Genomic DNA, 27,596 nt, shown 5'->3' on the forward strand with positions numbered 1-27,596 from the left:
CAAAATTTTTATATTTTTAAATGATATATGTTTTATTAAAAATATGTACATTATTTTATTTATTAATATTTATTGAAATAAAAATAGTGAAAAAATAATATCAAAATAATTAATAAAAATTTGGGGTTCCTTATTGAATTGTCAATAAATTGTCAAATTACTAATTATAATAATAAATAAAATAAAAAAATATATTTTTAAATTAAAAAGGATAAATTAAAAGAAAAATCAAAGTATTAAATATTAAAGTAATTCTTTATCAACTGTTAAATTTAAATAGACAAATTTTAAATGTTTTACGATTTTTTCAAGTAATTTATGTTTTTGTAAAAATATGTACATCATTTTATTTATTATTATTTATTGAAATAAAAAGTAAATAAAGTAGGTATTAAACAGAAATAAATAAATAAATAATAATTTTAGAATTTTTAAAATTGTAAGCTCGATTTTATAACTTTTACTAAATAAAAAATATTTGTATATATTTAAATTGAATTAAATTTAACTTAAAAATAAATAATAATAAATATAATATAATCATTTAAATAATTATAAAGGGGGGACTTCATAAAACCTCACTGTATATTGATTTGTTTTAATTATGACCATCACTTGAAATTTAAACAGACACAAATTTTAAATATTTTATGATATTAATATGTAATATATGTTTTAGTAAAAATATATACATTATTTTATTTATTCACTGAAATAAAGAAGTTCATAAATAGTAAATAATAAATAATTTAGAATAATATTAGTCTTTTTATTTTTAAAATTGTAAAGACAATAAAGTATTATTACTAAATAATATTTTTTTATATTTTAAAAAATAATAATAAATATAATGCTTTTTAAAATTTAACATTAACCATTAAATATTATTTAAATATAATAAAAATTATAAAATAATTATAAAGGGGGGACTTTTTAAGACCTCACTTGAAATTTAAATAGACAAATATTTTATTTTTATATTTTTTCAAAATATATGTATTTTAATATAAATATGTTCATTATTTTATTTATTATCAATATTAATAAAAAAATAAATAAATAAATTGATTGATAATAATAATCTAGAATTTTTAAAAGGTTGATAAAGTAATAAATGATATTATTAAATAAGAAATATTTTTATATTTTTAAATTATGAAATAATATAATAAATATAATGAAATTCAAAATATATGTACTTTCACTATATATTATTAGACATTATTTAAATACTATATAATGAATATAATATTTTTAATATGTGTGTATTTATGTATAATCATGTTTTTTATGTTCTTGATTAATTACATATTTGTCAGAAATCTAATTTATTATATCTACATTGATTATTTATATGCGACTTTAATAAAATTTACGAATATTTTATTAGAAATTTCAAAACATTCATATTTCTTCATCAATTATTTTAAAATATTAGATACATTAAAAGTATTAATTAATATAATTAATTGTTGCTTTATATATAAAAAAGATAAAAGTACAAAAATAAATACTACTCAGATGATAAATTTATTTTTGTTAAAAAATTTGCTTAATTTGTCCAATACAATTAAATATTTTAGCCTATTTTTAATAAAAAATTTAGAATTAAGTAAAGTGGCAGCAAAATTATAATGTTATATGGTATAATTAATTAATAAAATAAATTATTGAACAAAATTATAATACAATTTCATTTTAAAAGGATTTTAATTAATTGATTGTCTTTTAATGTCAATTATTTTTTTTTTAAATATACGATGGGGTTCACCAGATAACTATTATAAGCACAACCAATTTGAAAGTAAACCTGTTGTAGGGCCCAGGCCCCACGGAAATTTCCTCGAATTGTGTTTTGCTGAGTTCTTTAGCGTTGTTACATTTTATGATGTTTTGAACTCTGTATTCCGGGAAGCTTCGCCAGATGTGGAGTACCGAGAGGACTTGCCAGATGTAGAAAGTGCTGTCCTTTGAGGCACACATGTGTGGCGTTAGAAAGTGCGTGTTCCACGAAGGCCCACCAGATGTGGAAGTGCCTGGACACCCTTTAAATAGCCTTAGCGCCCTGACTCGATCTCTCAGTCTGTCATCCGTCTCAATCACGGGCCAGTCACTCTCAGTCTCTCTCAATCACGGCCCAGTCACTCTCAGTCACTCTCAGTCACTCTGAGTCACTCTTAGTCTCTCTTAGTCTCTGTCAGTCAACTCTCGTCCGTACTCCTCCGTCTGGATCAGCTTCCATGTGTATCACAGTGATTAATAAACCTATCAAACTCAAGTGCATTTCTGTAGTGTACCACCCGTGTTCGTACACCCATCCTTTACTCCAGCAGACAGTATAAATAGGTGTTCAATCCACAAGCGAACACCAAATTGGTGACCCCGACGTGATCTGTTGTGAGTAAAATTTTGTGAAAAATGCCAGCCAATGCCGATCAACATGCCACTAACAGCGCCGAGACCACCGATGACGCCCGTTCGACCCGAACCATCATCTTACCACCATTTATGGAAAGTGAACCCGAATTTTGGTTCGACATGTTGGAAATGAGGTTTGATGCAGCCCACCTAAACGATCCTGTAGAGCGTTTTATACAGACTTTCGCCGCACTAAGCCCTAGCGTGTCTCTATTGGCAAAAGACCTTATAAAGCCGCCAATAAACAGTGAATCGTATTCACGTTTGAAGGAGAGAGTGGTAAGTCGCCTTACTTTATCACACGAACATCGGATACGGCAACTTCTGGAAACAGAAACTATAGGTGACGACAAACCGTCAGTATTCCTATGGCGTCTACAAAGTCTGGCAGGCCCTGATGTACCCGAGCCGCTTCTGCGAACGATTTGGGAGAGCCGTTTGCCTTCTGATGTTCGTATGCATGTTAGCATGGAGCCCAATGTGCCACTTTCTAAGGCAGCGGAAACTGGTGATCGCGCCTATGACATCATCAAAGCCTCGAATTCGAGGGCAGTGAGCGCCAGCTTACCAAATAGTATGGACATGATGGGTCGTATTCTTGAAAGGCTAATCCGGGTCGAAGAGAAGTTGGCATCACAGCAAATTAACCAGCTGGACGTTAGAAATGATCTATCGAGGAGACGCGATAATCGACGTGGGAGATCCCGTTCGCGAACAAGAAGTCCCAGTAGACCGAGAGATGCTAACGGGGTGTGTTGGTATCATTGGAAGTTTGCCGAAAATGCAAGAAAGTGCAAGCAGCCGTGCACGTACCACAGCGCGGGAAACGCCCCGGGCACTCGTTAATGGCGCCGAACGAGATCAGCCCTACAACTTCGCGCCGTTTATTCGTTACGGATCGGACTACCCAAAAACGGTTCCTCGTCGATACAGGGGCGGATTTATGTGTGTATCCACGTACATATCTGCCAGAGCCGCGTACTAGATCCACGTACGAACTGACAGCCGCGAACGGAACCGTAATCCACACTTACGGTACAGTAGATTTGACTCTTAATTTGGGCCTGAAGAGAGTTTTCACCTGGAGTTTTGTGGTAGCTGATATTTCCAAGCCTATCATCGGTGCTGATTTTTTAGCGCATTTTGGACTGCTAGTGGATATAGGACGTCGAAGGCTTCTAGACCAAGTGACCCAGCTTACTTCAACCGGAGAGGTAACTGAGTACAACGGACCGAGCATCAAAACTATTGCAGGTTCAACACCGTACCACGACCTATTGCAGCAGTATTCAGAAATCACACGCCCCAGAGGAGCACCGAGCGAGGTATTGCATTCCACACGACATCACATCGTAACCACACCAGGGCCTCCCGTCGCGCAACGGCCAAGAAGACTTGCCCCGGACAAACTGCGGGCTGCTCGGAAAGAGTTCCAGACGATGGTAAATCTTGGAATCGCTCGACCTTCTAAAAGTCCATGGTCTTCGCCTCTTCATATGGTCCCAAAAACTGGAGACGAATGGCGACCATGTGGCGATTACCGTGCTCTCAACGCGAAAACCTGCCCTGACAGGTATCCGGTGAGACACATCCAAGATTACGCTCAAACACTCAGCGGCAAGACTATTTTTTCGACCATCGATCTTGTGCGAGCGTTCAACCAAATACCGGTCGCGGAAGAAGATATTCCGAAAACTGCCATCACCACACCGTTTGGACTTTTTGAATTCAATTTTATGACGTTTGGACTACGTAATGCAGCTCAGACTTTTCAGCGTTTCATCGACGAAGTACTCCAAGGTCTCGAGTTTTGTTTCGCCTATATTGATGACATTCTTGTAGCGTCATCATCTCACGAGGAGCACCTACGACACTTGGAGATCTTATTCAAACGCCTGAAGAGTTACGGAGTGGTTATAAATCCGGGAAAATGTGTATTCGGTAAATCCGAGGTGAGATTCCTCGGCTACCTAGTATCAGACACGGGCACTCGTCCATTACCCGAGAAGGTTAGCGCAATTCGTAGCTTCCCGCAGCCACACACCGTGAAGCAACTTCGGCAGTTTCTCGGCATGATAAACTTTTACAGAAGGTTTCTGCCGAAAGCGGCACATATTCAAGCACCGCTAAATCAACTTCTTCGAGAAAAATTCTAGTGGTTGCCAGTCATCACCGATTTTTTGTTGCAAGGACGCACCAATCGCAAAATCCGATGCATCAGTGAATATTGTCAATGGTGCACCCAATGCAGGATGAGCAAGGAGTGTAGCTTGCGCTAGGTACTCCTTTGTATCTTCAAAAGCCTTGATAGCCTCTGGTGTCCACTTAACAGGCGTCTTTCCCTTCTCGTTACCTTGTAGAAGTTGATTTAGCGGTGCTTGAATATGTGCCGCTTTCGGCAGAAACCTTCTGTAAAAGTTTATCATACCGATGTGGGGAATACGTATATTTTTGTACCAGATAGACCAGCAACACTGGACAATACGGCCCAACCAGGCCCGTCCAGTGACAATTCCAAGAAGAACAAGGATACAGCGCAGCCCGGTTCCAGTCAGGACACACCACAGGAACCAAACCAACAACATGCGTTACCAGTACCTACAGGAACAAGTCTACGCAGATCGAACAGAAGAGTTCGATTCGTAGATAGGTACCAAGCCGGATTTTCGTGAACTTCATCACTGGTAGGGGGGTGATGTAGGGCCCAGGCCCCACGGAAATTTCCTCGAATTGTGTTTTGCTGAGTTCTTTAGCGTTGTTACATTTTATGATGTTTTGAACTCTGTATTCCGGGAAGCTTCGCCAGATGTGGAGTACCGAGAGGACTTGCCAGATGTAGAAAGTGCTGTCCTTTGAGGCACACATGTGTGGCGTTAGAAAGTGCGTGTTCCACGAAGGCCCACCAGATGTGGAAGTGCCTGGACACCCTTTAAATAGCCTTAGCGCCCTGACTCGATCTCTCAGTCTGTCATCCGTCTCAATCACGGGCCAGTCACTCTCAGTCTCTCTCAATCACGGCCCAGTCACTCTCAGTCACTCTCAGTCACTCTCAGTCACTCTTAGTCTCTCTTAGTCTCTGTCAGTCAACTCTCGTCCGTACTCCTCCGTCTGGATCAGCTTCCATGTGTATCACAGTGATTAATAAACCTATCAAACTCAAGTGCATTTCTGTAGTGTACCACCCGTGTTCGTACACCCATCCTTTACTCCAGCAGACAGTATAAATAGGTGTTCAATCCACAAGCGAACACCAAACTGTAATACAATTTATTAGGGGAACTTTTAAATCATAGTATAATTTTATCAAAAAATTTTAGGTAAAATAGTATTGAATACAGAATAAAAGTACCTTTAAAATGAGACATCACAAGACTCTTAAAAAATAGTTGATAGTGCCCTTATGGTACTGGACAACTTGGCCTACACTAACTTTAAATTTAGTTAGTTGTTTCTTATTTGAAGTTTATGTCTTGTCCCATTTAAAAGTTATTAGTAGAGGAAACCCCTTTATAATAGATTTCCTTTAGTTAACAAAAACGTAAATCACAATTAATCAAGGTAGAAATTCTTCTGTTGGGGAATTTAAAATTTTCAAAACGATTAAAATAAATCTATCATTTATATTTGTACTTCCGATCTAACGTATGCGGTTTACCTTTTGTTATTTTTATAAAACCAATAACAAATACAAGAATAATGTAATAAGTGAAGGATCTCACCGCGACATTTGTTTCCTTTAATGTGAAATAACAAGGGGAAAACCTCTAAACTGTTATGGTAAATAAAACATTTAATTAACAAAGAAATCTATTGAATATGTCTCGTAAACAATTTCGTTATCTAAATTTTCTTATAAGATTAACAGTTTTTTTTTTTTATTTTTGTTTACTGGAAGTAATCATTAAACATTAACACAAGGCTGTCGTCTATCATACAAATATCACTATTAATACCGAACACATCTTCAACAACGAGTAAAATGCTTAGTCGTACATGTCGGATTAGCTCGCACAAAGAATTTATTAATATTTAATGCAATTGATCTAGAAACGTGATATTTATTTAAATATAAAGTAAACGTTTACGTCTTCAGAAAACCAGACATTGTGAAATTAAATAACGAGAATAGATTACTTCACTATCAAATTATTTGCAAATGGATTAATTAAACAAGATTTCGAACGAGATAAATTGAATCTATTTTCGTTTTGTCGCTGCAAGCATTTATGGCAATTAATTGATTAGCGTTTTTATTCTGGGCTTTTTTATTTATTTATTTTTGGGTGAATCTGATACGGCTGCTGCGATGATGGAAAGTTGGTAATTGGATAAGGTTCCGCAGGAAGGCGGAGGAGAGCTTTATTATCTTACGAATATGGATACTGGATAATGCTCAAAAGACTATTAATTACCAAAACATATTTTGGTTAATGGAATATCACATGAATAGTTTGCTAGAATTTCATTAAAATATGATCAAAATTAATTTTATGGTAACAAAAAATTGAATTTCGACAGTCTTGATCAAAATTATATTCTAATAAAATATATATTATCAATATTATTAGTAAATTTGTATATTTGACTTAAATATTTGGAATAATATAATAATATTATATTCAAGTAATTTAATTTGAAAATATTATTTTGAAATTATCAAAAAAAAAATCATTTTTTTAATGAAAATTTAATATTTTATTATTATTATGATCTTTTAATTTAATTTGAAATATTGGGAATTAAATTGTTTTATAAATTTTAACATTAATTAAGGTTTATTAATTATTATTATTGATAATAAATAGAAATGGTTAAATATGTTTAGTATTAAATTAAAACTTTTGAACACATTATTTTTAGTAAATCATTTATTTGATTTTAATGATTTAATCTGATTAAAAAAAGTAGATTATTACAATTATATTTTATTTCCAATTTTTTAAACAAATTTATTTAATTAATATAAAAAATAATTATATATCATGTATAAATTATTGAATAATTTAATAAAATTAAATTGAATTGTTGTTTATAATAAAGAAACGATGTCAAATTATTTGTAGTTTATTTTAAAAATAAGATAATCAATTATTAATTTAAAAATATTCTGATTTTTTTTAAAATTTAGTGAATATAAATTGAGTTAATCAATTTTATTTAATGCACAATAAAAAATAAAAATAGTAAATCCTGCAAATGCGTCCTCGTGCACTCTATTAGTGGAATCACATTTACAAATAATAAAGAATCCACATGAGAGATAAACGTGCAGCGTGCACCTGTAACATTTTTCACGTGTGTGAACCAAATAATCGTTTTACTAATTTGTAATCTCATTTACTACAATGTGCCACTCACTAATATTAATTAATTGTCTCTTTACAAAGTTTTTTATTCAAATATAGAATATTTCTTATCTATAATTAATTTTTATTAATTAGAATAATTCAATAATATTTTATATTAAGTTATTAATTTTTAACTTAAAAATTACTATTTTGTATAGTGTCACAAAAAATATTTAAATGTCTAAATTTTCAAAAAAGATAAAATAATTAAATGGAAAAAAAATTATTTTAAAATTCCTAAAATTAGTATTAATTTATTATTAATAATAGAATTTATGTAAAAACAATTTTTTTAATTATGTTAATTAAATATTATATTGTATAAAGACACAACAAATTAAAAAGTATTTAAATTTTAGAACAAATGTGCAAAATAATTACTGAAAGAGATGATTAAAAAAAACAAATTATTTGGAATTTAATTTTCTTAAAATATATTTTGTATAGTGATAGTGAAAGTTTTAATTTTTTATGATTAAATTTTCAAAAAAAGTAAAATAGTTAAATAAAAAAAAAATTCCAAAATGAGTAATATTAATAATTTATGGAATTTATGCATTTTTTTTTTAAATATATTAATTTAATATTATTTTGTAATTAAAAAATATTTAAATTTTAGAAAAAATATGTAAGATAATTACAGAAAAAAAATGAAAATATAAAATAAAATAAAATTATTTGATAAAAATTAAAAATTTGTATTATTCTTATAATAAATTTATATAAAAATTTTATTAAACATTTTTCATATTATGTTAAAATAAAACAAGTTATTAATAGATTATTGGATATTTCTATTGTTAAAATAAATTAATCAGTTCTCATTTTAAATAATTTAAGTATTTTTTAATAAATTATACACACCATTCTCGTGCAATGTATAGTATTAATAAAAAATTACTCAGATATTGAAACAATTAATCAATTTTTATATTATTTATGTTAGCTTACGTCATCACCTTCACCGATGGACCGATGCGACGTGCTCACATCTATTTAGACTAGTTTTGTTTTATAAGCAAATCTGAAGTATTTGTTTACATTTAATATTCGGGGCAGTTCTTAAGAAAGAACCAGGCAGTCAAGCTTTAGATGTCGAGGGTTAAAGTACGTTTGTTGTAATAAAGCGTATTATTGTGAATTTAGTGTTTTAATCAAACTAAAAAGACAGATTAACAGTCGCTAATCTATCATCAGAAGTGGGATAAAGGATATCTTCTCGTGAATTATTTCCGGAAGAAAGGACCTAAAAAAAATATTTTTTTTTTTTTTTTGTGTTTCTTTGTGAACGAACAGACAATAGTGAAAAACACAAACGCGCAGTGAGTCCGAACGTTGTGAACATTACCGAAAGTGCATCGGAGAGAGACTAGCAGCAAGAAAGTAACAACAGATTCCAAAAACAAAACATGGAAATTTTATCGACAATGGCCAACGCCCAAACTACTCAAGCAACATTGAAGATGACTGCGCAGAAGGTTTAAGTGTGGCTGCAGCGCAGTTTCGACTTTTAAGATTTAGAAATTGCATTTGAGGAATATGACTTGAATTTGTCAGGAATGGACGAGTGGGTTACGAAAGAAATAAAAGAACAACCGAATGCCGTTTGATCTCATAAACTCTTCATCAGATTATCAGAGCGCCATCGTTAAAGCCATTGGACCACTTAAAGACGATATTACGTTTGTTTATGTTGATGATGTGTTGTGCCCTGCTCGACCCATTCAAGAATGTCATAAGAATTTAAGAAAGGACATTGACGCCCTTAAATATACAAAAATGTAACTTTTTACAAACATCTGTGAAATATTTAGGTGTGATCGAAAAAGGACTGGCTGGATATTTTAGACATCTTGTGAAAAACTTTGCAACTTTAACAGCACCGATATCTGCACTGTTACGTGAGGGAAAATCTTTTGAATGGACATATAAATGTGAAAATGTACGATTGACTTCTTATCCTATTTTCAACATTTTTGATCTGGAATTGTCAACCGAACTACATACAGAAGCAAGTTCGTTAGGATTAGATGTCGCTATTAGCTGTCGAATAGAGGAAAGTTGAAACCAAAGTATCACGGACCCTTTGAGGTAACGCATTGTTTACCTAATGAGAGGTACGCACTCCGAAGGATTGGCAGCCGAGGTAGAACTACAACAGCAGCGCATGAACAGTTACGAACCTGGCCAGATACAGAAATTCTATAAGGTATGATGGATATAGATTTATTTAATAAGATTGATGTGTGAATGTGTGTAAAGGTCCCTGCATAGTAGGCTGTTTAAGGTCCCTGTGTATCAGGCTATGTGTAAAGGTCCCTGCTTAGTAGGCTATGATTAAGGTCCCTGCTCGGCAGGCTATTTTTAAGGTCCCTGCGTCGCAGGCTATGTTTGAGGTCCCTACTTTGCAGGCTATGTTTAAGGTCCCTACTTTGCAGGCTATGTTTAAAGGTACCTGCTCGGCAGGCTATTTTTAAGGTCCCTGCTCTGCAGGCTTAGATTGTTGTGTTCTGGGTCTGTGAGACAAGCGGGTAATAGACCTGGTAGTGGTTGAACCGCCTCTGAGCTCCTGGCTAGAATATGGTATCTTTTGATAGCACTTGAGAGTCATGGGTGTAACAGACCTATTGATGGTTGAGCCGCCTCTGAGCTTCTAGTGATTGTTAACTGTGCCGCATAACAGTCTATTTTGTTAAATGAAATAAGGTTTAGACTTAGTTCTTCGAATATATTTTGAGCTTGTACTGCTGTTATAATGTTTACAGATTACCGGTGTCAGGTGAATCTTTGCAAAACTGCGGAAGGCGCGAGGACGCCGCACATGTCAGGAAGGCCGTGTTAGCTTACGTCATCACCTTCACCGATGGACCGATGCGACGTGCTCACATCTATTTAGACTAGTTTTGTTTTATAAGCAAATCTGAAGTATTTGTTTACATTTAATATTCGGGGCAGTTCTTAAGAAAGAACCAGGCAGTCAAGCTTTAGATGTCGAGGGTTAAAGTACGTTTGTTGTAATAAAGCGTATTATTGTGAATTTAGTGTTTTAATCAAACTAAAAAGACAGATTAACAGTCGCTAATCTATCATTTATATATTTCCATAAATACAATATTTTATTTATTTATTGTTAATTTAGTTGAATATTACATATAATAACAAAAATTTGTATGTATGATTTTAAAAATTATTTAAATTTTCTTAGACAAGAATAAATTTATTATTTTTATTTTATTAAATACAAATTTTGTATAATGATACAAAATGTCGAAATTTTCAAAAAAAAGTAAAATAATTAATAAAATATTAATAAATTATGGAATTTATGCAAAAAACAATTTTTGTAAAATATGTTAATTAAATATTATTTTGTATGATGATACAAAAATTTTAGAAAAAATATGTAAAATAATTACAGAAAAAAAAAATGAAAAAATAAAATAAAATTATTTGATAAAAATTAAAAATTTGTTTTATTTTTATAATAAATTATAGAATTTATATAAAAATGATTAAACATTTTTCATTTATGTTAAAATAAAACTGTCAAGTTATTAATAGATTGTTGGATATTTATTATTTTTAAAATAAATTAATCAGTTCTCAATTTAAATAATTTGAAGTATTTTTTAATAAATTATACACACCATTCTCGTGCAATGTATAATATTGGTAAAAAATTATTCAAATATTGAAACAATTAATTAATTTTAATAAAAATAAATATTCAATTTTATGTATAATTTTAAAAATTAAATTTTCTTAGACAAGAATAAATTTATTATTTTTATTTTTTTTTAAATACTATTTTGTATAGTGATACAAAAAAAACTTTATGTAATTTTCAAAAAAGTAAAATAATTAAATAAAAAAAATAAAATTCCCAAAATGAGTAATATTAATAAATTATGGAATTTATGCAAAAAACAATTTTTGTAAAATATTATTTTGTATGATACAAAAATTAAAAAAAAAAAATAAATATATTATATTTAAATTTCAGAGAAAATGTGAAAATAATTAAGAAAATAAATAAATAAAAAAAAAAATAAATAAAATTATTTGATAAAAACTAAAAATTTAAAAAATGTAAAATAATGTTTTACTGATTGTTATTGTTAAAATAAGTCAGTTCACCATTCTCATGTAATGTATAATATTAGTAAAAAAATAACTCAAATATTGAAATAATGAATTTTTATATTATTTATATATTTCCAATAAATATATTAATATTTAATTTTATTATGTATAATTTTAAAAAATATATTTAAATTTTCTTAGGCAACAATAAAGTATATTCAAAAATTACAGCAAAGAGAAAATTAATTAAAAAAAAAAAATATATACAAAATTATTTTATAAAAAATAGAATTTTTTAATTTTGTTATAATAAATTATGAAATTTATATAAAAATGGTATTTTATTTATTTATTTATTTTTTTAATTTTCTTAGTTAATGAATTTAGTTTTACACAAAAACAAAAACTGTAATATTAATAATGTTAAGTATTTTATTTAATATTTAGCAAATTTTAACTGAATTTATTTAATTAAGTAATTTAATAAATTAATAACTAGATAAGCATAAAACTAGTTATATAACAATAATATCAAGTATTTTACATCGTTTTTAGTATATTTTATAATAATAATAATAATAATTTTTATCTGAATTTACTTAAATAAATACTATATATAGAATATAATAATAAAAAAAATAAATATTATTTTTAAATGTGATAAATTAAAAATGATAAAATAATATCGATGACACAAATCTGAAGCAGCATCCTCGTGCAACGCAGAGACTAAAATATCATTCACAAATAATAAAGAAAGGATCCACCCACATGCGAGAAGAACGTGCGGCGTGCACCTGTGAAATTTTTCACGTGCACAAAACCCCGACAAATGGTAACACTAATCTGAATTAAAACAATCGTCTATTGACATAATCGTGTTTGTACATTCGAAAGAATTTATATAATCGAATCGTCTGACAAAGGACAAAGGAAGGAAAAATAGAGTTCACACAAACGAAAATGCGTCAGTAAATAGGAAAACGTGCTGCGATCATCTCGGCCAGTTTCCACAGGTCTTAAAACGAAACGCGTCCATCGGATAAGAAATTGGTGTGTTCACGTGGCAGGCTGCCACCGTCGATTGGTGCCACAGCAATATTTAATACCGATTATACTCCACAGTACTTTATTGTCACGTTTATCGCCGACTATTCACATGGTAGAGACGTATGTCTCGGTTTCAATTGCGTAATGCCCTGCAACGTGGTACACAGAATTATTTTCATTACACCTACGAATGTTAACTAGTTTATGTAATAATGTAACATATTATAAATGTGAATTACTAATATTATTAACCGTTATCGCATATGAACTCTTTCGTTAGCCCACGTGCCTCGAAGACCCCGACACATTCTAAAACATGCTAATTACGTAATTAAGGCAAGTCGCATGATGCACAATACAATGCACACACAATCTAATAACTAAATCTTGTTATGGCATTAACGGATTTTCTTGTTTCTGGATGATTATCCCCTCAAAGGCGACACACGACTTTTTGCTGGGAAAACAGAAATCACATCTGAGATAACTATATACTCAAAATAATAATGTTATTATTATTTAAATATATAATTTATGACAATAATTTAAAATAATTCAAACAATACTTATTTATTATTATTATTTTATTACTTTTACTAAATTTTAAAGCATAACCGTTAATCAAAAACTTAAATAATTTTTATTTTATTTTTTTTATATAAATTCAATTAATCTACATTTTTATACAAAATAATAAAATCTTTTTAAATAATTTTTATTTTATTTTTTATATAAATTCAATTAGTCTACATTTTTATACAAAATAATAATAATTTTATTTTAGGAATATTTTTTGTCTATTGTCTTCATTTATAATTTTAAATGTACTATTTTCAAATAATTCTGACAATTTTAATTTTATTTAATTTTTAAATTTTAATACATTTTTTGCCACTTCGACAATATAAAATTAAATAAATCTCGCTTATAAATTATTATTATTTTGAAATCACAATCTTTCAGGTAAGCTTAAGAGTAGAATTTTAGTAATTTATAATTTTATATTTTTAAATTTCTGTTAATTATTTCTAACTTTATTTTCGTAATATTTGTCACATTTATATATTCTATATTTACTATTTTCAAATAATTCTGACAATCCCCATTTTGACAATATAATTTAAAGTATATATTATTTATTTCATTATATTTATTATTATTATTTTTTTTGACTATCAGTGAATTATTTTATTTTAATAATTTAATCAGAAAAAATTGATTAATACAATAATAATAATAATATTTTCCATTTATTTCATTTAATTCATATAAAAATTATATTATTTATATCCTGTATAATTTAATGGACACACAATTTAATAACTAAATCTTGTTATGGTATTAATAGATTTTCTTGTTTCTGAATGATTATCCCCTCAAAGGCAACACACGACGATTTACTGGGAAAATCACATAGGAAATAATGACGTACTCAAAATAATAACCTTATTATAATTTTATTTTAATTTTACATAATTTAAATATATAAAATATAAACTATATAATTTTAAATAATTCAAACAATTCTTGATTTATTTATTATTATTATTATTATTATTTTGTTTAAACTTTAATTTTTAAATTTAAAATTTTTTTTAATCCTAACCTATTTTATTGCAATATTTTTAAATATTTTTTTTTATATATGAATTCAATTAATCTACATTCTTTATACAAATTAATAATAACTTTATTTTCTGTGTTCATTTACAAATTTTAAATTTACTGTTTTCAAATAATTCTGACAATTCTGAATTTTAATTATTTTTAGTTTTAAAACATTTCCCCCCTTTGACAATACAAATTTAAACTATATATTATTTTTCTAGGACACAACTTGGACATTACTGGAATCAATATCATTTAGGTGAGTTTAAAATTAATTATTAAAAAATGTCTAATATTTTTAATTTTTAGACTTTTTTATTCAAAATAATATATGAATGAATATAATTTTATTTTACATTCATTTACATCATAATACATAATAAATAAATAATAATTACATTTTATTTATTTTTTAAATTTTAATGCATTTTTAATTATTTTGATAACTTGAATTTAAACTACTAATTTTGCTCATAAATTATTATTATTATAGAATTCAACATTTTTTAGATAATCTTAAGAATTGAAATTGTTTAAAAGTAATTTATAATTTTATATTTTTAAATTTTTGTTAATTTTTTCTAATTTTCTTTTTTGTTTTTTTTTTTTTTGATTAACAGTGATTATTTTATTCTAATGATTTAATGAGAACAAAATTTATTGAACAATTTCATAAAATAATTACAGTAAAAAAATTATAGCAATTTTCAATTTCTTAAATATTTTTAAATGTAAACTGTTTTTTCGAATTTTTACATTTTTTTTAATATAAAATAATACTATAATTAATTTAATTTTATTTAATTACATATTTGTATTCTTTTACAAAAATTTGATGAAATAAATATTTTGTTTATTTTTGTATTTTTCTCTTAATTTTTAGAATAAAAGTCTTCTAGGTGAATATAAAAATAATTAATTAATTAATTTTATTTAATTTTTTATTAGAATTTTTTGAATTCTCAGACAATTTTTAGCCATAAAAGAATAATTGTATTTTTTATATAATTTAAATAAACAAATTATACTAAATGTTCAAATAGTTCAAAGAATTGTGAACTAATAGATTACTGATTATTTTTTAAATTTTAATATAATTTTCTCTAATTGGTTTATTTGAATATTGTGAATTTTTTCTTAATATTTTAGACGAAATAATAATAATAACTATATTTAACCAACTTTCTTAAAAACTAAAAAAAGTTTTAAGGTAATTTTCTTTATATTTATGTACTTTATATTTTCTAGCACATAATTTAATTGTTAGAAGTAAAGTTTTCCAGGCAAGTTTATAAATCAAAATATATTTATTTAATTTTTATTTTTTTGTTTTATTTGAATTTATTATTAAGTTCAATTCTAGATAAAAATAATGTTCATGCTTACTGTACTAGATTCAATTTTTATACTGCAGTACTAAATTAAAACTTCTAGTTGGAATTTATAAATTATTTCTTCCTTAATTTCTAAATCTATTTTAAGGAACATTGATTTTAAATTATATAAACCCAGTCACATAAATTTTTAAATAGTTTTAAAGTAAAAATAAGGAAGTAAAACGCTTAGATTGGTCTAAATTCACCCAATTTGAATATACAAATCAGTTTATTTATACACATTTTACAAAAGTTTTCTCCAGTCAACGTCATTGGCTTCTGAAATAAATAAATATTCTTTGTTGTTTAAATCAATAGACATTGTTAATAATATTTATTATATTATATATTGATAAAAAAAATATAAATGGTATTTTAAGATAAAGTACTTTGTTGTTCAATATTTAGTACAAGTTTATTTGGCCATTTTTATATATTATTTAATTTTTACTGTATTTAGATGATTTGAATAATTTTATTTTCGAATTATTAGACTAATAAACTATGTTGTTATTTAGCATTGTTTTTAACCATTTCTTACTCTTTATTTTTATTTGTACCTTGGCATTATTTAAAAACTAGTTATAAAATAGAAACTAGAGTTTAAATGGGTTTATATAATTCTTTATAATATTCTCTATCTAAAAACTATTTTTAACAAACAAGAATTAATTGTGTATATAATTCAGTAGTTTTATTTTAAAATAATATAGTATATATTTAGCTTTTTATCAGTTATAATCGATAACTAAAGAATTAATAATACCATAAATATTAATAAATATTTGTTATTCTTAAATATATCAGTGTTTATTGATAATACGATAATATTATGGCATTAAATGTTATGTCATCAATGTAAATAGAATCAAGATACATTTCATTAATAGCAGCTTTTAGGTAAATGCTTTGTTATATTAACATTCAATTCCACAAAGAATACGTAATAAGATTACATCAGATCCATTATTAATTTTACAACTATTATCACATCTAAACAATAATAATAAATTCCGATCTTTACAACAAGTAATTACTTTAAAGGTACACTTCATTGTCTTTTGCCATTGTCATCCGTTCGATTTCATGAAAACGAAGAATCATTCGAATTTTCATGTTATTGCTAAAATATAAAAAAAAACTACATAATGGTGTTACAAAATGTAAATGACCTCGTGCTTTATCAAACCATATATTACTCACCTTGGCAGGCTTCCTTTATCTTCTTATTGCAAATATAAATTGAAGCGGCATTAGTCATTTGGGGGCTCTTAGTCACGGTTTTCCGGAACCCTAAATAAACAACTTCCATGAAAACTTTATTATTTTATGTATTGAAATCGCAGGTTATTTACTATTTGTTTGTCTTGATGCAATGAAAATGAGGTAATGAATATGGCAATCCTACATTGCAACAGATGATAAACAATAAAATTTAAATTTGCTTTATGGACACTTGGCAATTATCATATGACTAGAGTAACACCTTAAGATCAACGCAGTTGATGGACATAACACGCATAAGATTGAAAGGCGATTTTTTTAATAACCAATGCTATGCAACTATAATGTTAAGGCTGGTTAATTACAACAATCCTAAGGCCGAAATATTCATTTTATTAGTTTATGCTCTTTAGAACTGGTAATCAATTAATTATGCAAAATTACCCAGGCAACTGCTGTTACTTATGTAGCGAGTGCATTATTTAAATTGATCCATCAATAAATACATATTACCGGGTTATTACGAAAAAATCAATGGACACACACATAAATTAATGGATCCCTTTCTAATGGGAGGAAAATTTCTTTTGCATACAAAACAAGAGACGATGCATAAATACATAAATAATCGAATAGATAAATCGGATTTGTAGAAAGTAAGTCAGTTATTTAACGAATGTTAAAAAACTCTCGGTCAAAATCATGACCTAGACCTTAAAGAGTTATTTCAGATCCACACGAACTAATAGTTACCATATTATGTACGTTCGATAGTAAGACGGCTGATACAAGTGAAATCTCTATGTGGCTAATTGGCCTAATGACCTAAAATCGACGGGTCAAACGTAACGCAAATACAGGCTAATGCATGTATTGTTAGAACTTTTACCCTATATTTCACGTTCGTTAAGGTCAACGATACACGAAAATCTTCGTCGGCTGTTATGTAATTATGTTTTTTTTTTTGTGCGGACGTTACAATTAAATGCAGTTTTTTTTTTTTTAATAAAATCGTAACCAATTTAAATCACTCTCCGATTTTTTGAGATGTTTCTCATATTTTATTCAATCATTTGTCTGATCAGTAGAAAAAAATATTCATATTTTCATATGAAATAGATTACGTTCATATTGAAGAATGATATTTATTTTATTTTAAAAAATACTCTAATTTACTCGTTTGTTGGTTATAAAAATGCTATAATTGACCTCTGTTGGATGATATCTCAATGAAATCAATGAAATTAAATTTGTAAGAACAATTTGAACAATTTTGAAGATTTAGTGACATTAATTACTATTTACTTACATTTTTTATTTCAATAAATGATTAATAAAATAATTATTAATACTGATTATATGGTATTTAAATAATATTTTATAGTATTATTTATTACTTATTGTTATTACAATTATTAATTTACATTACAATTTTAAGAATATTCAGTTATTTTAATAATATCTTTTATTTATTTATATAGTTATTGTTTTATTTAAATAAATAATAATTAATATTGTGTAAAATATATATAACTAATTTAAAAAATCATTATATTATTTTTTAATTTAAAAATATAAAAATATTTCTTATTTATTACTTATTACTTTATATGAATATAAAAACTAAATAATATTACTAAATAATTTTTTTTTTGTATTTTTCAAGTTTACTAATATCTTAATTAAATAATTATTATTAAAATAAAAAAAAACAAAAACAAGCTAATTAATACTACTTTTTAATAAGAATAATAATAAATAAAGATATATAAATATAAAACGAACAGAAATATTTTATTTAAAAAGAAATATTTAAAATATTTCATGATATATAGTTGCAACATCATCAATCAATTATTCAATATTTTTTTGAGTATATAAAAACTAAACAATATTACTGATAATAATATTACAATACAAAACAATAATAATAAATAAAAATATAAAAAAAAACGAAGAGAAATATTTCATTTATAAAGAAATAATTAAAATATTTCATGATATATAATTGCAACATAAAGTAAAAAAAATGAAATTGAAAAATTTTGTAATATATTTAATATTGAGATACGGGTAGATGACAAAAAAGTTCATTATTTTTTCAATTATCAATTTTTTTTTTTTTTTTTAATTTAAAAATATCAAGAATATTTCTTATTTTGTAATATCATCAATTTTTTATGACCTACCTGTATATAAAAATTAAAGAATATTATTAATAAGAAATAAATTTATATTTTTTAATTATTCTAATATCTTAATTAAATAATTTGTAGAGAAATAAAAAAATAATAACAGAATGACAGTTATGACTATTTTTTAAATAAAGATAATAAATAAAAAATATAAAAATAAATAAAAAAAAATAATTTAAAAAAGAAAAGATAAAAATATTTCATGATATATAATTAAAACATAAATTTAAAAAATTATATGAAAATTATGTAATTTATTTAAATTTTATATACAAATTTTATATATATTTAAAATTTAATTTTTTTTTGTTTTTAAATTAAAAAATATTAAAACTTTTTATGACCTAAATTTTTAAATTTTTCTAATAATAATTAAAATATTTCATTTCATAATATATTTACAGGATAAACTAAAAAAAAGAAATTAAAAAAATTATTTAATTCACAAAAAATTTCATTATTTTTTCAATTATCAATTAATTATTTAATATCAAAACCAATTTATTAAAAATGTAAAATATTAAAAATATTTCTTATTTTGTAATATCATTAAATTTTTATGATATAAAAATAAAATGATAAATAATATAATTATTTCTTTTGATTAAAATATTGTTAAATTTTTAATATTTTTATATTGTTTAATATTATTTTTATTAAAAGTCTTAATCTTAGTCTTAATTAGCTTGTTTTTTATGTTTTTTTATTTTTATATTCTTCTAAAAATTTGGTTAAATATGTTGGAAAAATTTTAGAAATTCAACCATTTTATAATTTTATTTTATAATATATGATTTTACAAAAAAAATTGAAATGAAAGGAATTTATTGACTTAATTTTTTATTCATTCGAAAATTTAATAATGAGTATAATATAATATAAAACCAAAAACGTAAATTACTTTTTCCGGCGTCAAATATATAATTATACACCATAGAATTAACAAAAAACTAAACACTAAAAAGCACTAATTTAATTTTAAACTGTTTTTTTTTTCAGGAAATAATACATATTTATTAGAAATCAAAATCATTTTTTGTATGTTTACAATTAATAATAACAAAATGTTTTGATGCAAATTATAGAGGTAGAAAATATAAGCAACAATATACTCTATTTCATAATACAATAGAAACTGTTTTTTATAAATAATGTTATAAATAAATTTAAAACCTGTAGTGGTAAAGAAGTAACTCCAACTTCTAGAGATTGATTGACATATTGTAATTAAATATTAAAATATGCTAATTAAATTAGTTCTACTTACTGGAGTCTATAAAAAACCAATAAAATATTAGTTGCACTGTTTCAATTATGAACTTTTTAGACAATTGGTTAAAAATCATGTGTTAAAAATGTGTTTAGGTTTATAGTTACCACATTGCACAATGTAGAAACTATATATTTTTAATTGTGTTGAACCCTTACTCATTCTAATGTATAATTAAAATTTATTTAAAACAATGAAATCGTACTAAATTATATATATTTTATGATACTTTTACAATGTATACAATTCCAGTACATTGTTGAACAAATATTTTAATAGCCTGATTTTTAATAAACGGAGGCACTTTCATTTTGTACGTACGACGTACGAAAGAGATGCGATAAGTTCAATGTATTAATTACTTAACCGTTCCTGTAATTGCTAATTACGCGTATCACTTTATCTATACTTTATGTTCCTCGAAATTATTATTTAGTCTGTAACAAGTAAAACATTCTAAACTAGTGATTAGTTGTGTTGTGGGCTCATCCTCACAACTCTGTTTGTTGATACACTTAAATTGTATAAATAAATAACCTACATATTCATTAACTTTTTAAAAAACCCAACATATGTTACGGCATTGAACATTTAAACATTTACGCCCCTGGTAGATTTAATTTAAAGAAGAAACAGCTAAAAAAGTATTCGATTCGTCGATTCTCGTCGTGGCGAATCGCGTGAAAAATTTTAAAAATAAAACTGCACTCGTGTGTCACAATTAAAATTTTATTTGAAAGACCTAACAGCGACGGCCTTGTCCCAATTTGGATAAGTACATTTGTATTGAGAATTTCATATAGCCTGACATCGATTTTCGTATTTAGGTTATCTCTGTATTTACTATAGATTACATAACCCAGTTAACGGAATTCTGTCCTGCTTTTTTTACACATTTAACTAATATCTATTCGATCGTGACCGTCTATATTCGAATTGTTGGGCCGCACTATTCATATTTTGTTTGGCATGTACAGTTTTTTATCTAACAGTATTAATTATGTAATGGCAGTACCGTAGTCGATATGTAAATTGATTATCACACTTACAACAATACAAGATTAACAATTAACTGAACAGTACGGTAGTCGAGTTTCACGGACTGTTAACTGGATTATGTAATTGTTAAAAAAAATTAATACAATAAAAAAACCAGTCAAAACTGTCGTCCTATTAAAAAGTGATATTTTCCGTCTGGAAATCAAAAATTGGAAATTTCACCGCACTATAAAAACAAAACCAATAACAGACGTTTAAAATTTGTTAAGGAAAATAAATATAAACTGCAATTGCGTGAAACAACAGTAATTACATGGGAAAAGTGTCTAGATAATTATAGAAGAGGCTTCTGGGTAATGGATACTTATTTAGTTCTTTCACTGTAATTTCTCTTTCTTCAATGTACCTACAGATAGACGAGATACACATATTTACTAGCTGTAATAATTATCTTTAAATTTACTGTACTCATTCTCGTTTTTTCTAATCCATTTAAACGTTTTTTCTAATCCATTTAAACGTTTTTATTATACGTTCATAAAACTATAAAAAACCCTTTAAGTTCTTTAAATATTTGACCAATAAAATCAACTTCGAAACTATTCTCTTTCTCTCTTTTCTCAATGTACTTACAGATAGACAGACATATTTACTCGTTGTAATAATTATCTCTTTATTTACTGTACGTATTCTCACTTTTCTTAGTCCCCTTTAAAATGTCATTTAATGTCTACCAAATTAGAATTAGTCAAAAGAACGAGTACTTCAGAAAACCTTTCAACTTCTTGGAGTTTTTGACCAATGAAATCATCTTGGTAACTCCTCTTTTCTCAATGTATTTACAGATAGACAATATACACATATTTACTCGTTGTAATAATTATCTCTGTATTTACAGTACTTATTCTCACTTTTCTTAGTCCCTTTTAAAATGTCATTTAATGTCTACCAAATTAGAATTAGTCAAAAGAACGACTACTTTAGAAAGCCTTTCAACTTCTTTGAGTTTTTGACCAATGAAATCATCTTGGTAACTCCTCTTTTCTCAATTTTTACTCGTTGTAATAATTATCTCTGTATTTACAGTACTTATTCTCACTTTCCTTAGTCCCTTTTAAAATTGAATTTAATGTCTACCAAATTAGAATTAGTCAAAAGAACGAGTACTTCAGAAAACCTTTCAACTTCTTGGAGTTTTTGACCAATGAAATCATCTTGGTAACTCCTCTTTTCTCAATGTATTTACAGATAGACAATATACACATATTTACTCGTTGTAATAATTATCTCTGTATTTACAGTACTTATTCTCACTTTTCTTAGTCCCTTTTAAAATGTCATTTAATGTCTACCAAATTAGAATTAGTCAAAAGAACGACTACTTTAGAAAGCCTTTCAACTTCTTTGAGTTTTTGACCAATGAAATCATCTTGGTAACTCCTCTTTTCTCAATGTATTTACAGATAGACAATATACATATATTTACTCGTTGTAATAATTATCTCTGTATTTACAGTACTTATTCTCACTTTTCTTAGTCCCTTTTAAAATTGAATTTAATGTCTACCAAATTAGAATTAGTCAAAAGAAGGAGTACTTCAGAAAACCTTTCAACTTCTTGGAGTTTTTGACCAATGAAATCATCTTGGTAACTCCTCTTTTCTCAATGTATTCACAGATAGACAATATATACATATTTACTCGTTGTAATAATTATCTCTGTATTTACAGTACTTATTCTCACTTTTCTTAGTCCCTTTTAAAATGTCATTTAATGTCTACCAAATTAGAATTAGTCAAAAGAACGACTACTTTAGAAAACCTTTCAACTTCTTTGAGTTTTTGACCAATGAAATCATCTTGGTAACTCCTCTTTTCTCAATGTATTTACAGATAGACAATATACACATATTTACTCTTTGTAATAATTATCTCTGTATTTACAGTACTTATTCTCACTTTTCTTAGTCCCCTTTAAAATGTCATTTAATGTCTACCAAATTAGAATTAGTCAAAAGAACGAGTACTTCAGAAAACCTTTCAACTTCTTTGAGTTTTTGACCAATGAAATCATCTTGGTAACTCCTCTTTTCTCAATGTATTTACAGATAGACAATATACACATATTTACTCTTTGTAATAATTATCTCTGTATTTACAGTACTTATTCTCACTTTCCTTAGTCCCTTTTAAAATTGAATTTAATGTCTACCAAATTAGAATTAGTCAAAAGAACGAGTACTTCAGAAAACCTTTCAACTTTTTTGAGTTTTTGACCAACGAAATCATCTTGGTAACTCCTCTTTTCTCAATGTATTTACAGATAGACAATATACACATATTTACTCTTTGTAATAATTATCTCTGGATGAGTACTTCAGAAAACCTTTCAACTTCTTTGAGTTTTTGACCAATGAAATCATCTTGGTAACTCCTCTTTTCTCAATGTATTTACAGATAGACAATATACACATATTTACTCGTTGTAATAATTATCTCTGTATTTACAGTACTTATTCTCACTTTTCTTAGTCCCTTTTAAAATGTCATTTAATGTCTATCAAATTAGAATTAGTCAAAAGAACGAGTACTACAGAAAACCTTTCAACTTCTTTGAGTTTTTGACCAATGAAATCATCTTGGTAACTCCTCTTTTCTCAATGTTTTTACAGATAGACAATATACACATATTTACTCGTTGTAATAATTATCTCTGTATTTACAGTACTTATTCTCACTTTTCTTAGTCCCCTTTAAAATGTCATTTAATATCTACCAAATTAGAATTAGTCAAAAGAACGAGTACTTCAGAAATCCTTTCAACTTCTTTGAGTTTTTGACCAATGAAATCATCTTGGTAACTCCTCTTTTCTCAATGTTTTTACAGATAGACAATATACACATATTTACTCGTTGTAATAATTATCTCTGTATTTACAGTTCTTATTCTCACTTTTCTTAGTCCCCTTTAAAATGTCATTTAATGTCTACCAAATTAGAATTAGTCAAAAGAACGAGTACTACAGAAAACCTTTCAACTTCTTTGAGTTTTTGACCAATGAAATCATCTTGGTAACTCCTCTTTTCTCAATGTTTTTACAGATAGACAATATACACATATTTACTCTTTGTAATAATTATCTCTGTATTTACAGTACTTATTCTCACTTTCCTTAGTCCCTTTTAAAATTGAATTTAATGTCTACCAAATTAGAATTAGTCAAAAGAACGAGTACTTCAGAAAACCTTTCAACTTCTTTGAGTTTTTGACCAATGAAATCATCTTGGTAACTCCTCTTTTCTCAATGTATTCACAGTTAGACAATATACACATATTTACTCTTTGTAATAATTATCTCTGGATGAGTACTTCAGAAAACCTTTCAACTTCTTTGAGTTTTTGACCAATGAAATCATCTTGGTAACTCCTCTTTTCTCAATGTATTTACAGATAGACAATATACACATATTTACTCGTTGTAATAATTATCTCTGTATTTACAGTACTTATTCTCACTTTTCTTAGTCCCTTTTAAAATGTCATTTAATGTCTATCAAATTAGAATTAGTCAAAAGAACGAGTACTACAGAAAACCTTTCAACTTCTTTGAGTTTTTGACCAATGAAATCATCTTGGTAACTTCTCTTTTCTCAATGTATTTACAAATAGACAATATACACATAGTTACTCGTTGTAATAATTTTCTCTGTATTTACAGTACTTATTCTTACTTTTCTTAGTCCCCTTTAAAATGTCATTTAATATCTACCAAATTAGAATTAGTCAAAAGAACGAGTACTTCAGAAATCCTTTCAACTTCTTTGAGTTTTTGACCAATGAAATCATCTTGGTAACTCCTCTTTTCTCAATGTTTTTACAGATAGACAATATACACATATTTACTCGTTGTAATAATTATCTCTGTATTTACAGTACTTATTCTCACTTTTCTTAGTCCCCTTTAAAATGTCATTTAATATCTACCAAATTAGAATTAGTCAAAAGAACGAGTACTTCAGAAATCCTTTCAACTTCTTTGAGTTTTTGACCAATGAAATCATCTTGGTAACTCCTCTTTTCTCAATGTTTTTACAGATAGACAATATACACATATTTACTCGTTGTAATAATTATCTCTGTATTTACAGTACTTATTCTCACTTTTCTTAGTCCCTTTTAAAATGTCATTTAATGTCTACCAAATTAGAATTAGTCAAAAGAACGACTACTTTAGAAAACCTTTCAACTTCTTTGAGTTTTTGACCAATGAAATCATCTTGGTAACTCCTCTTTTCTCAATGTATTTACAGATAGACAATATACACATATTTACTCGTTGTAATAATTATCTCTGTATTTACAGTACTTATTCTCACTTTTCTTAGTCCCTTTTAAAATTGAATTTAATGTCTACCAAATTAGAATTAGTCAAAAGAAGGAGTACTTTAGAAAACCTTTCAACTTCTTTGAGTTTTTGACCAATGAAATCATCTTGGTAACTTACCTTTTCTCAATGTATTTACAGATAGACAATATACACATATTTACTCGTTGTAATAATTATCTCTGTATTTACAGTACTTATTCTCACTTTCCTTAGTCCCTTTTAAAATTGAATTTAATGTCTACCAAATTAGAATTAGTCAAAAGAACGAGTACTTCAGAAAACCTTTCAACTTCTTGGAATTTTTGACCAATGAAATCATCTTGGTAACTCCTCTTTTCTCAATGTATTTACAGATAGACAATATACACATATTTACTCGTTGTAATAATTATCTCTGTATTTACAGTACTTATTCTCACTTTTCTTAGTCCCTTTTAAAATTGAATTTAATGTCTACCAAATTAGAATTAGTCAAAAGAAGGAGTACTTCAGAAAACCTTTCAACTTCTTGGAGTTTTTGACCAATGAAATCATCTTGGTAACTCCTCTTTTCTCAATGTATTCACAGATAGACAATATATACATATTTACTCGTTGTAATAATTATCTCTGTATTTACAGTACTTATTCTCACTTTTCTTAGTCCCTTTTAAAATGTCATTTAATGTCTACCAAATTAGAATTAGTCAAAAGAACGACTACTTTAGAAAACCTTTCAACTTCTTTGAGTTTTTGACCAATGAAATCATCTTGGTAACTCCTCTTTTCTCAATGTATTTACAGATAGACAATATACACATATTTACTCTTTGTAATAATTATCTCTGTATTTACAGTACTTATTCTCACTTTTCTTAGTCCCCTTTAAAATGTCATTTAATGTCTACCAAATTAGAATTAGTCAAAAGAACGAGTACTTCAGAAAACCTTTCAACTTCTTTGAGTTTTTGACCAATGAAATTATCTTGGTAACTCCTCTTTTCTCAATGTATTTACAGATAGACAATATACACATATTTACTCGTTGTAATAATTATCTCTGTATTTACAGTACTTATTCTCACTTTCCTTAGTCCCTTTTAAAATTGAATTTAATGTCTACCAAATTAGAATTAGTCAAAAGAACGAGTACTTCAGAAAACCTTTCAACTTCTTTGAGTTTTTGACCAATGAAATCATCTTGGTAACTCCTCTTTTCTCAATGTTTTTACAGATAGACAATATACACATATTTACTCTTTGTAATAATTTTCTCTGTATTTACAGTACTTATTCTTACTTTTCTTAGTCCCCTTTAAAATGTCATTTAATATCTACCAAATTAGAATTAGTCAAAAGAACGAGTACTTCAGAAATCCTTTCAACTTCTTTGAGTTTTTGACCAATGAAATCATCTTGGTAACTCCTCTTTTTTCAATGTTTTTACAGATAGACAATATACACATATTTACTCTTTGTAATAATTTTCTCTGTATTTACAGTACTTATTCTCACTTTTCTTAGTCCCCTTTAAAATGTCATTTAATATCTACCAAATTAGAATTAGTCAAAAGAACGAGTACTTCAGAAATTCTTTCAACTTCTTTGAGTTTTTGACCAGAAAATATACACATATTTAACCGTTGTAATAATTATCT

At 26.9% G+C, this 27,596-nt stretch overlaps 1 protein-coding gene across 1 annotated transcript in view; it reads left to right on the forward strand.

Moving 5' to 3' along the window:
- LOC109596401 (nuclear factor interleukin-3-regulated protein) overlaps positions 1–27,596 on the forward strand; it is a 157,970-nt gene that overhangs the window by 30,545 nt on the left and 99,829 nt on the right. The window contains exon 2 of the mRNA XM_049962321.1: positions 14,729–14,766. Within this exon, the coding sequence (XP_049818278.1) occupies positions 14,729–14,766 (38 nt within the window). The remainder of the gene's footprint in view (positions 1–14,728; positions 14,767–27,596) is intronic.

The sequence above is a fragment of the Aethina tumida genome, chromosome 1, assembly GCF_024364675.1.
Source record: "Aethina tumida isolate Nest 87 chromosome 1, icAetTumi1.1, whole genome shotgun sequence".
Taxonomy (NCBI): Eukaryota; Metazoa; Arthropoda; class Insecta; order Coleoptera; family Nitidulidae; genus Aethina; species Aethina tumida.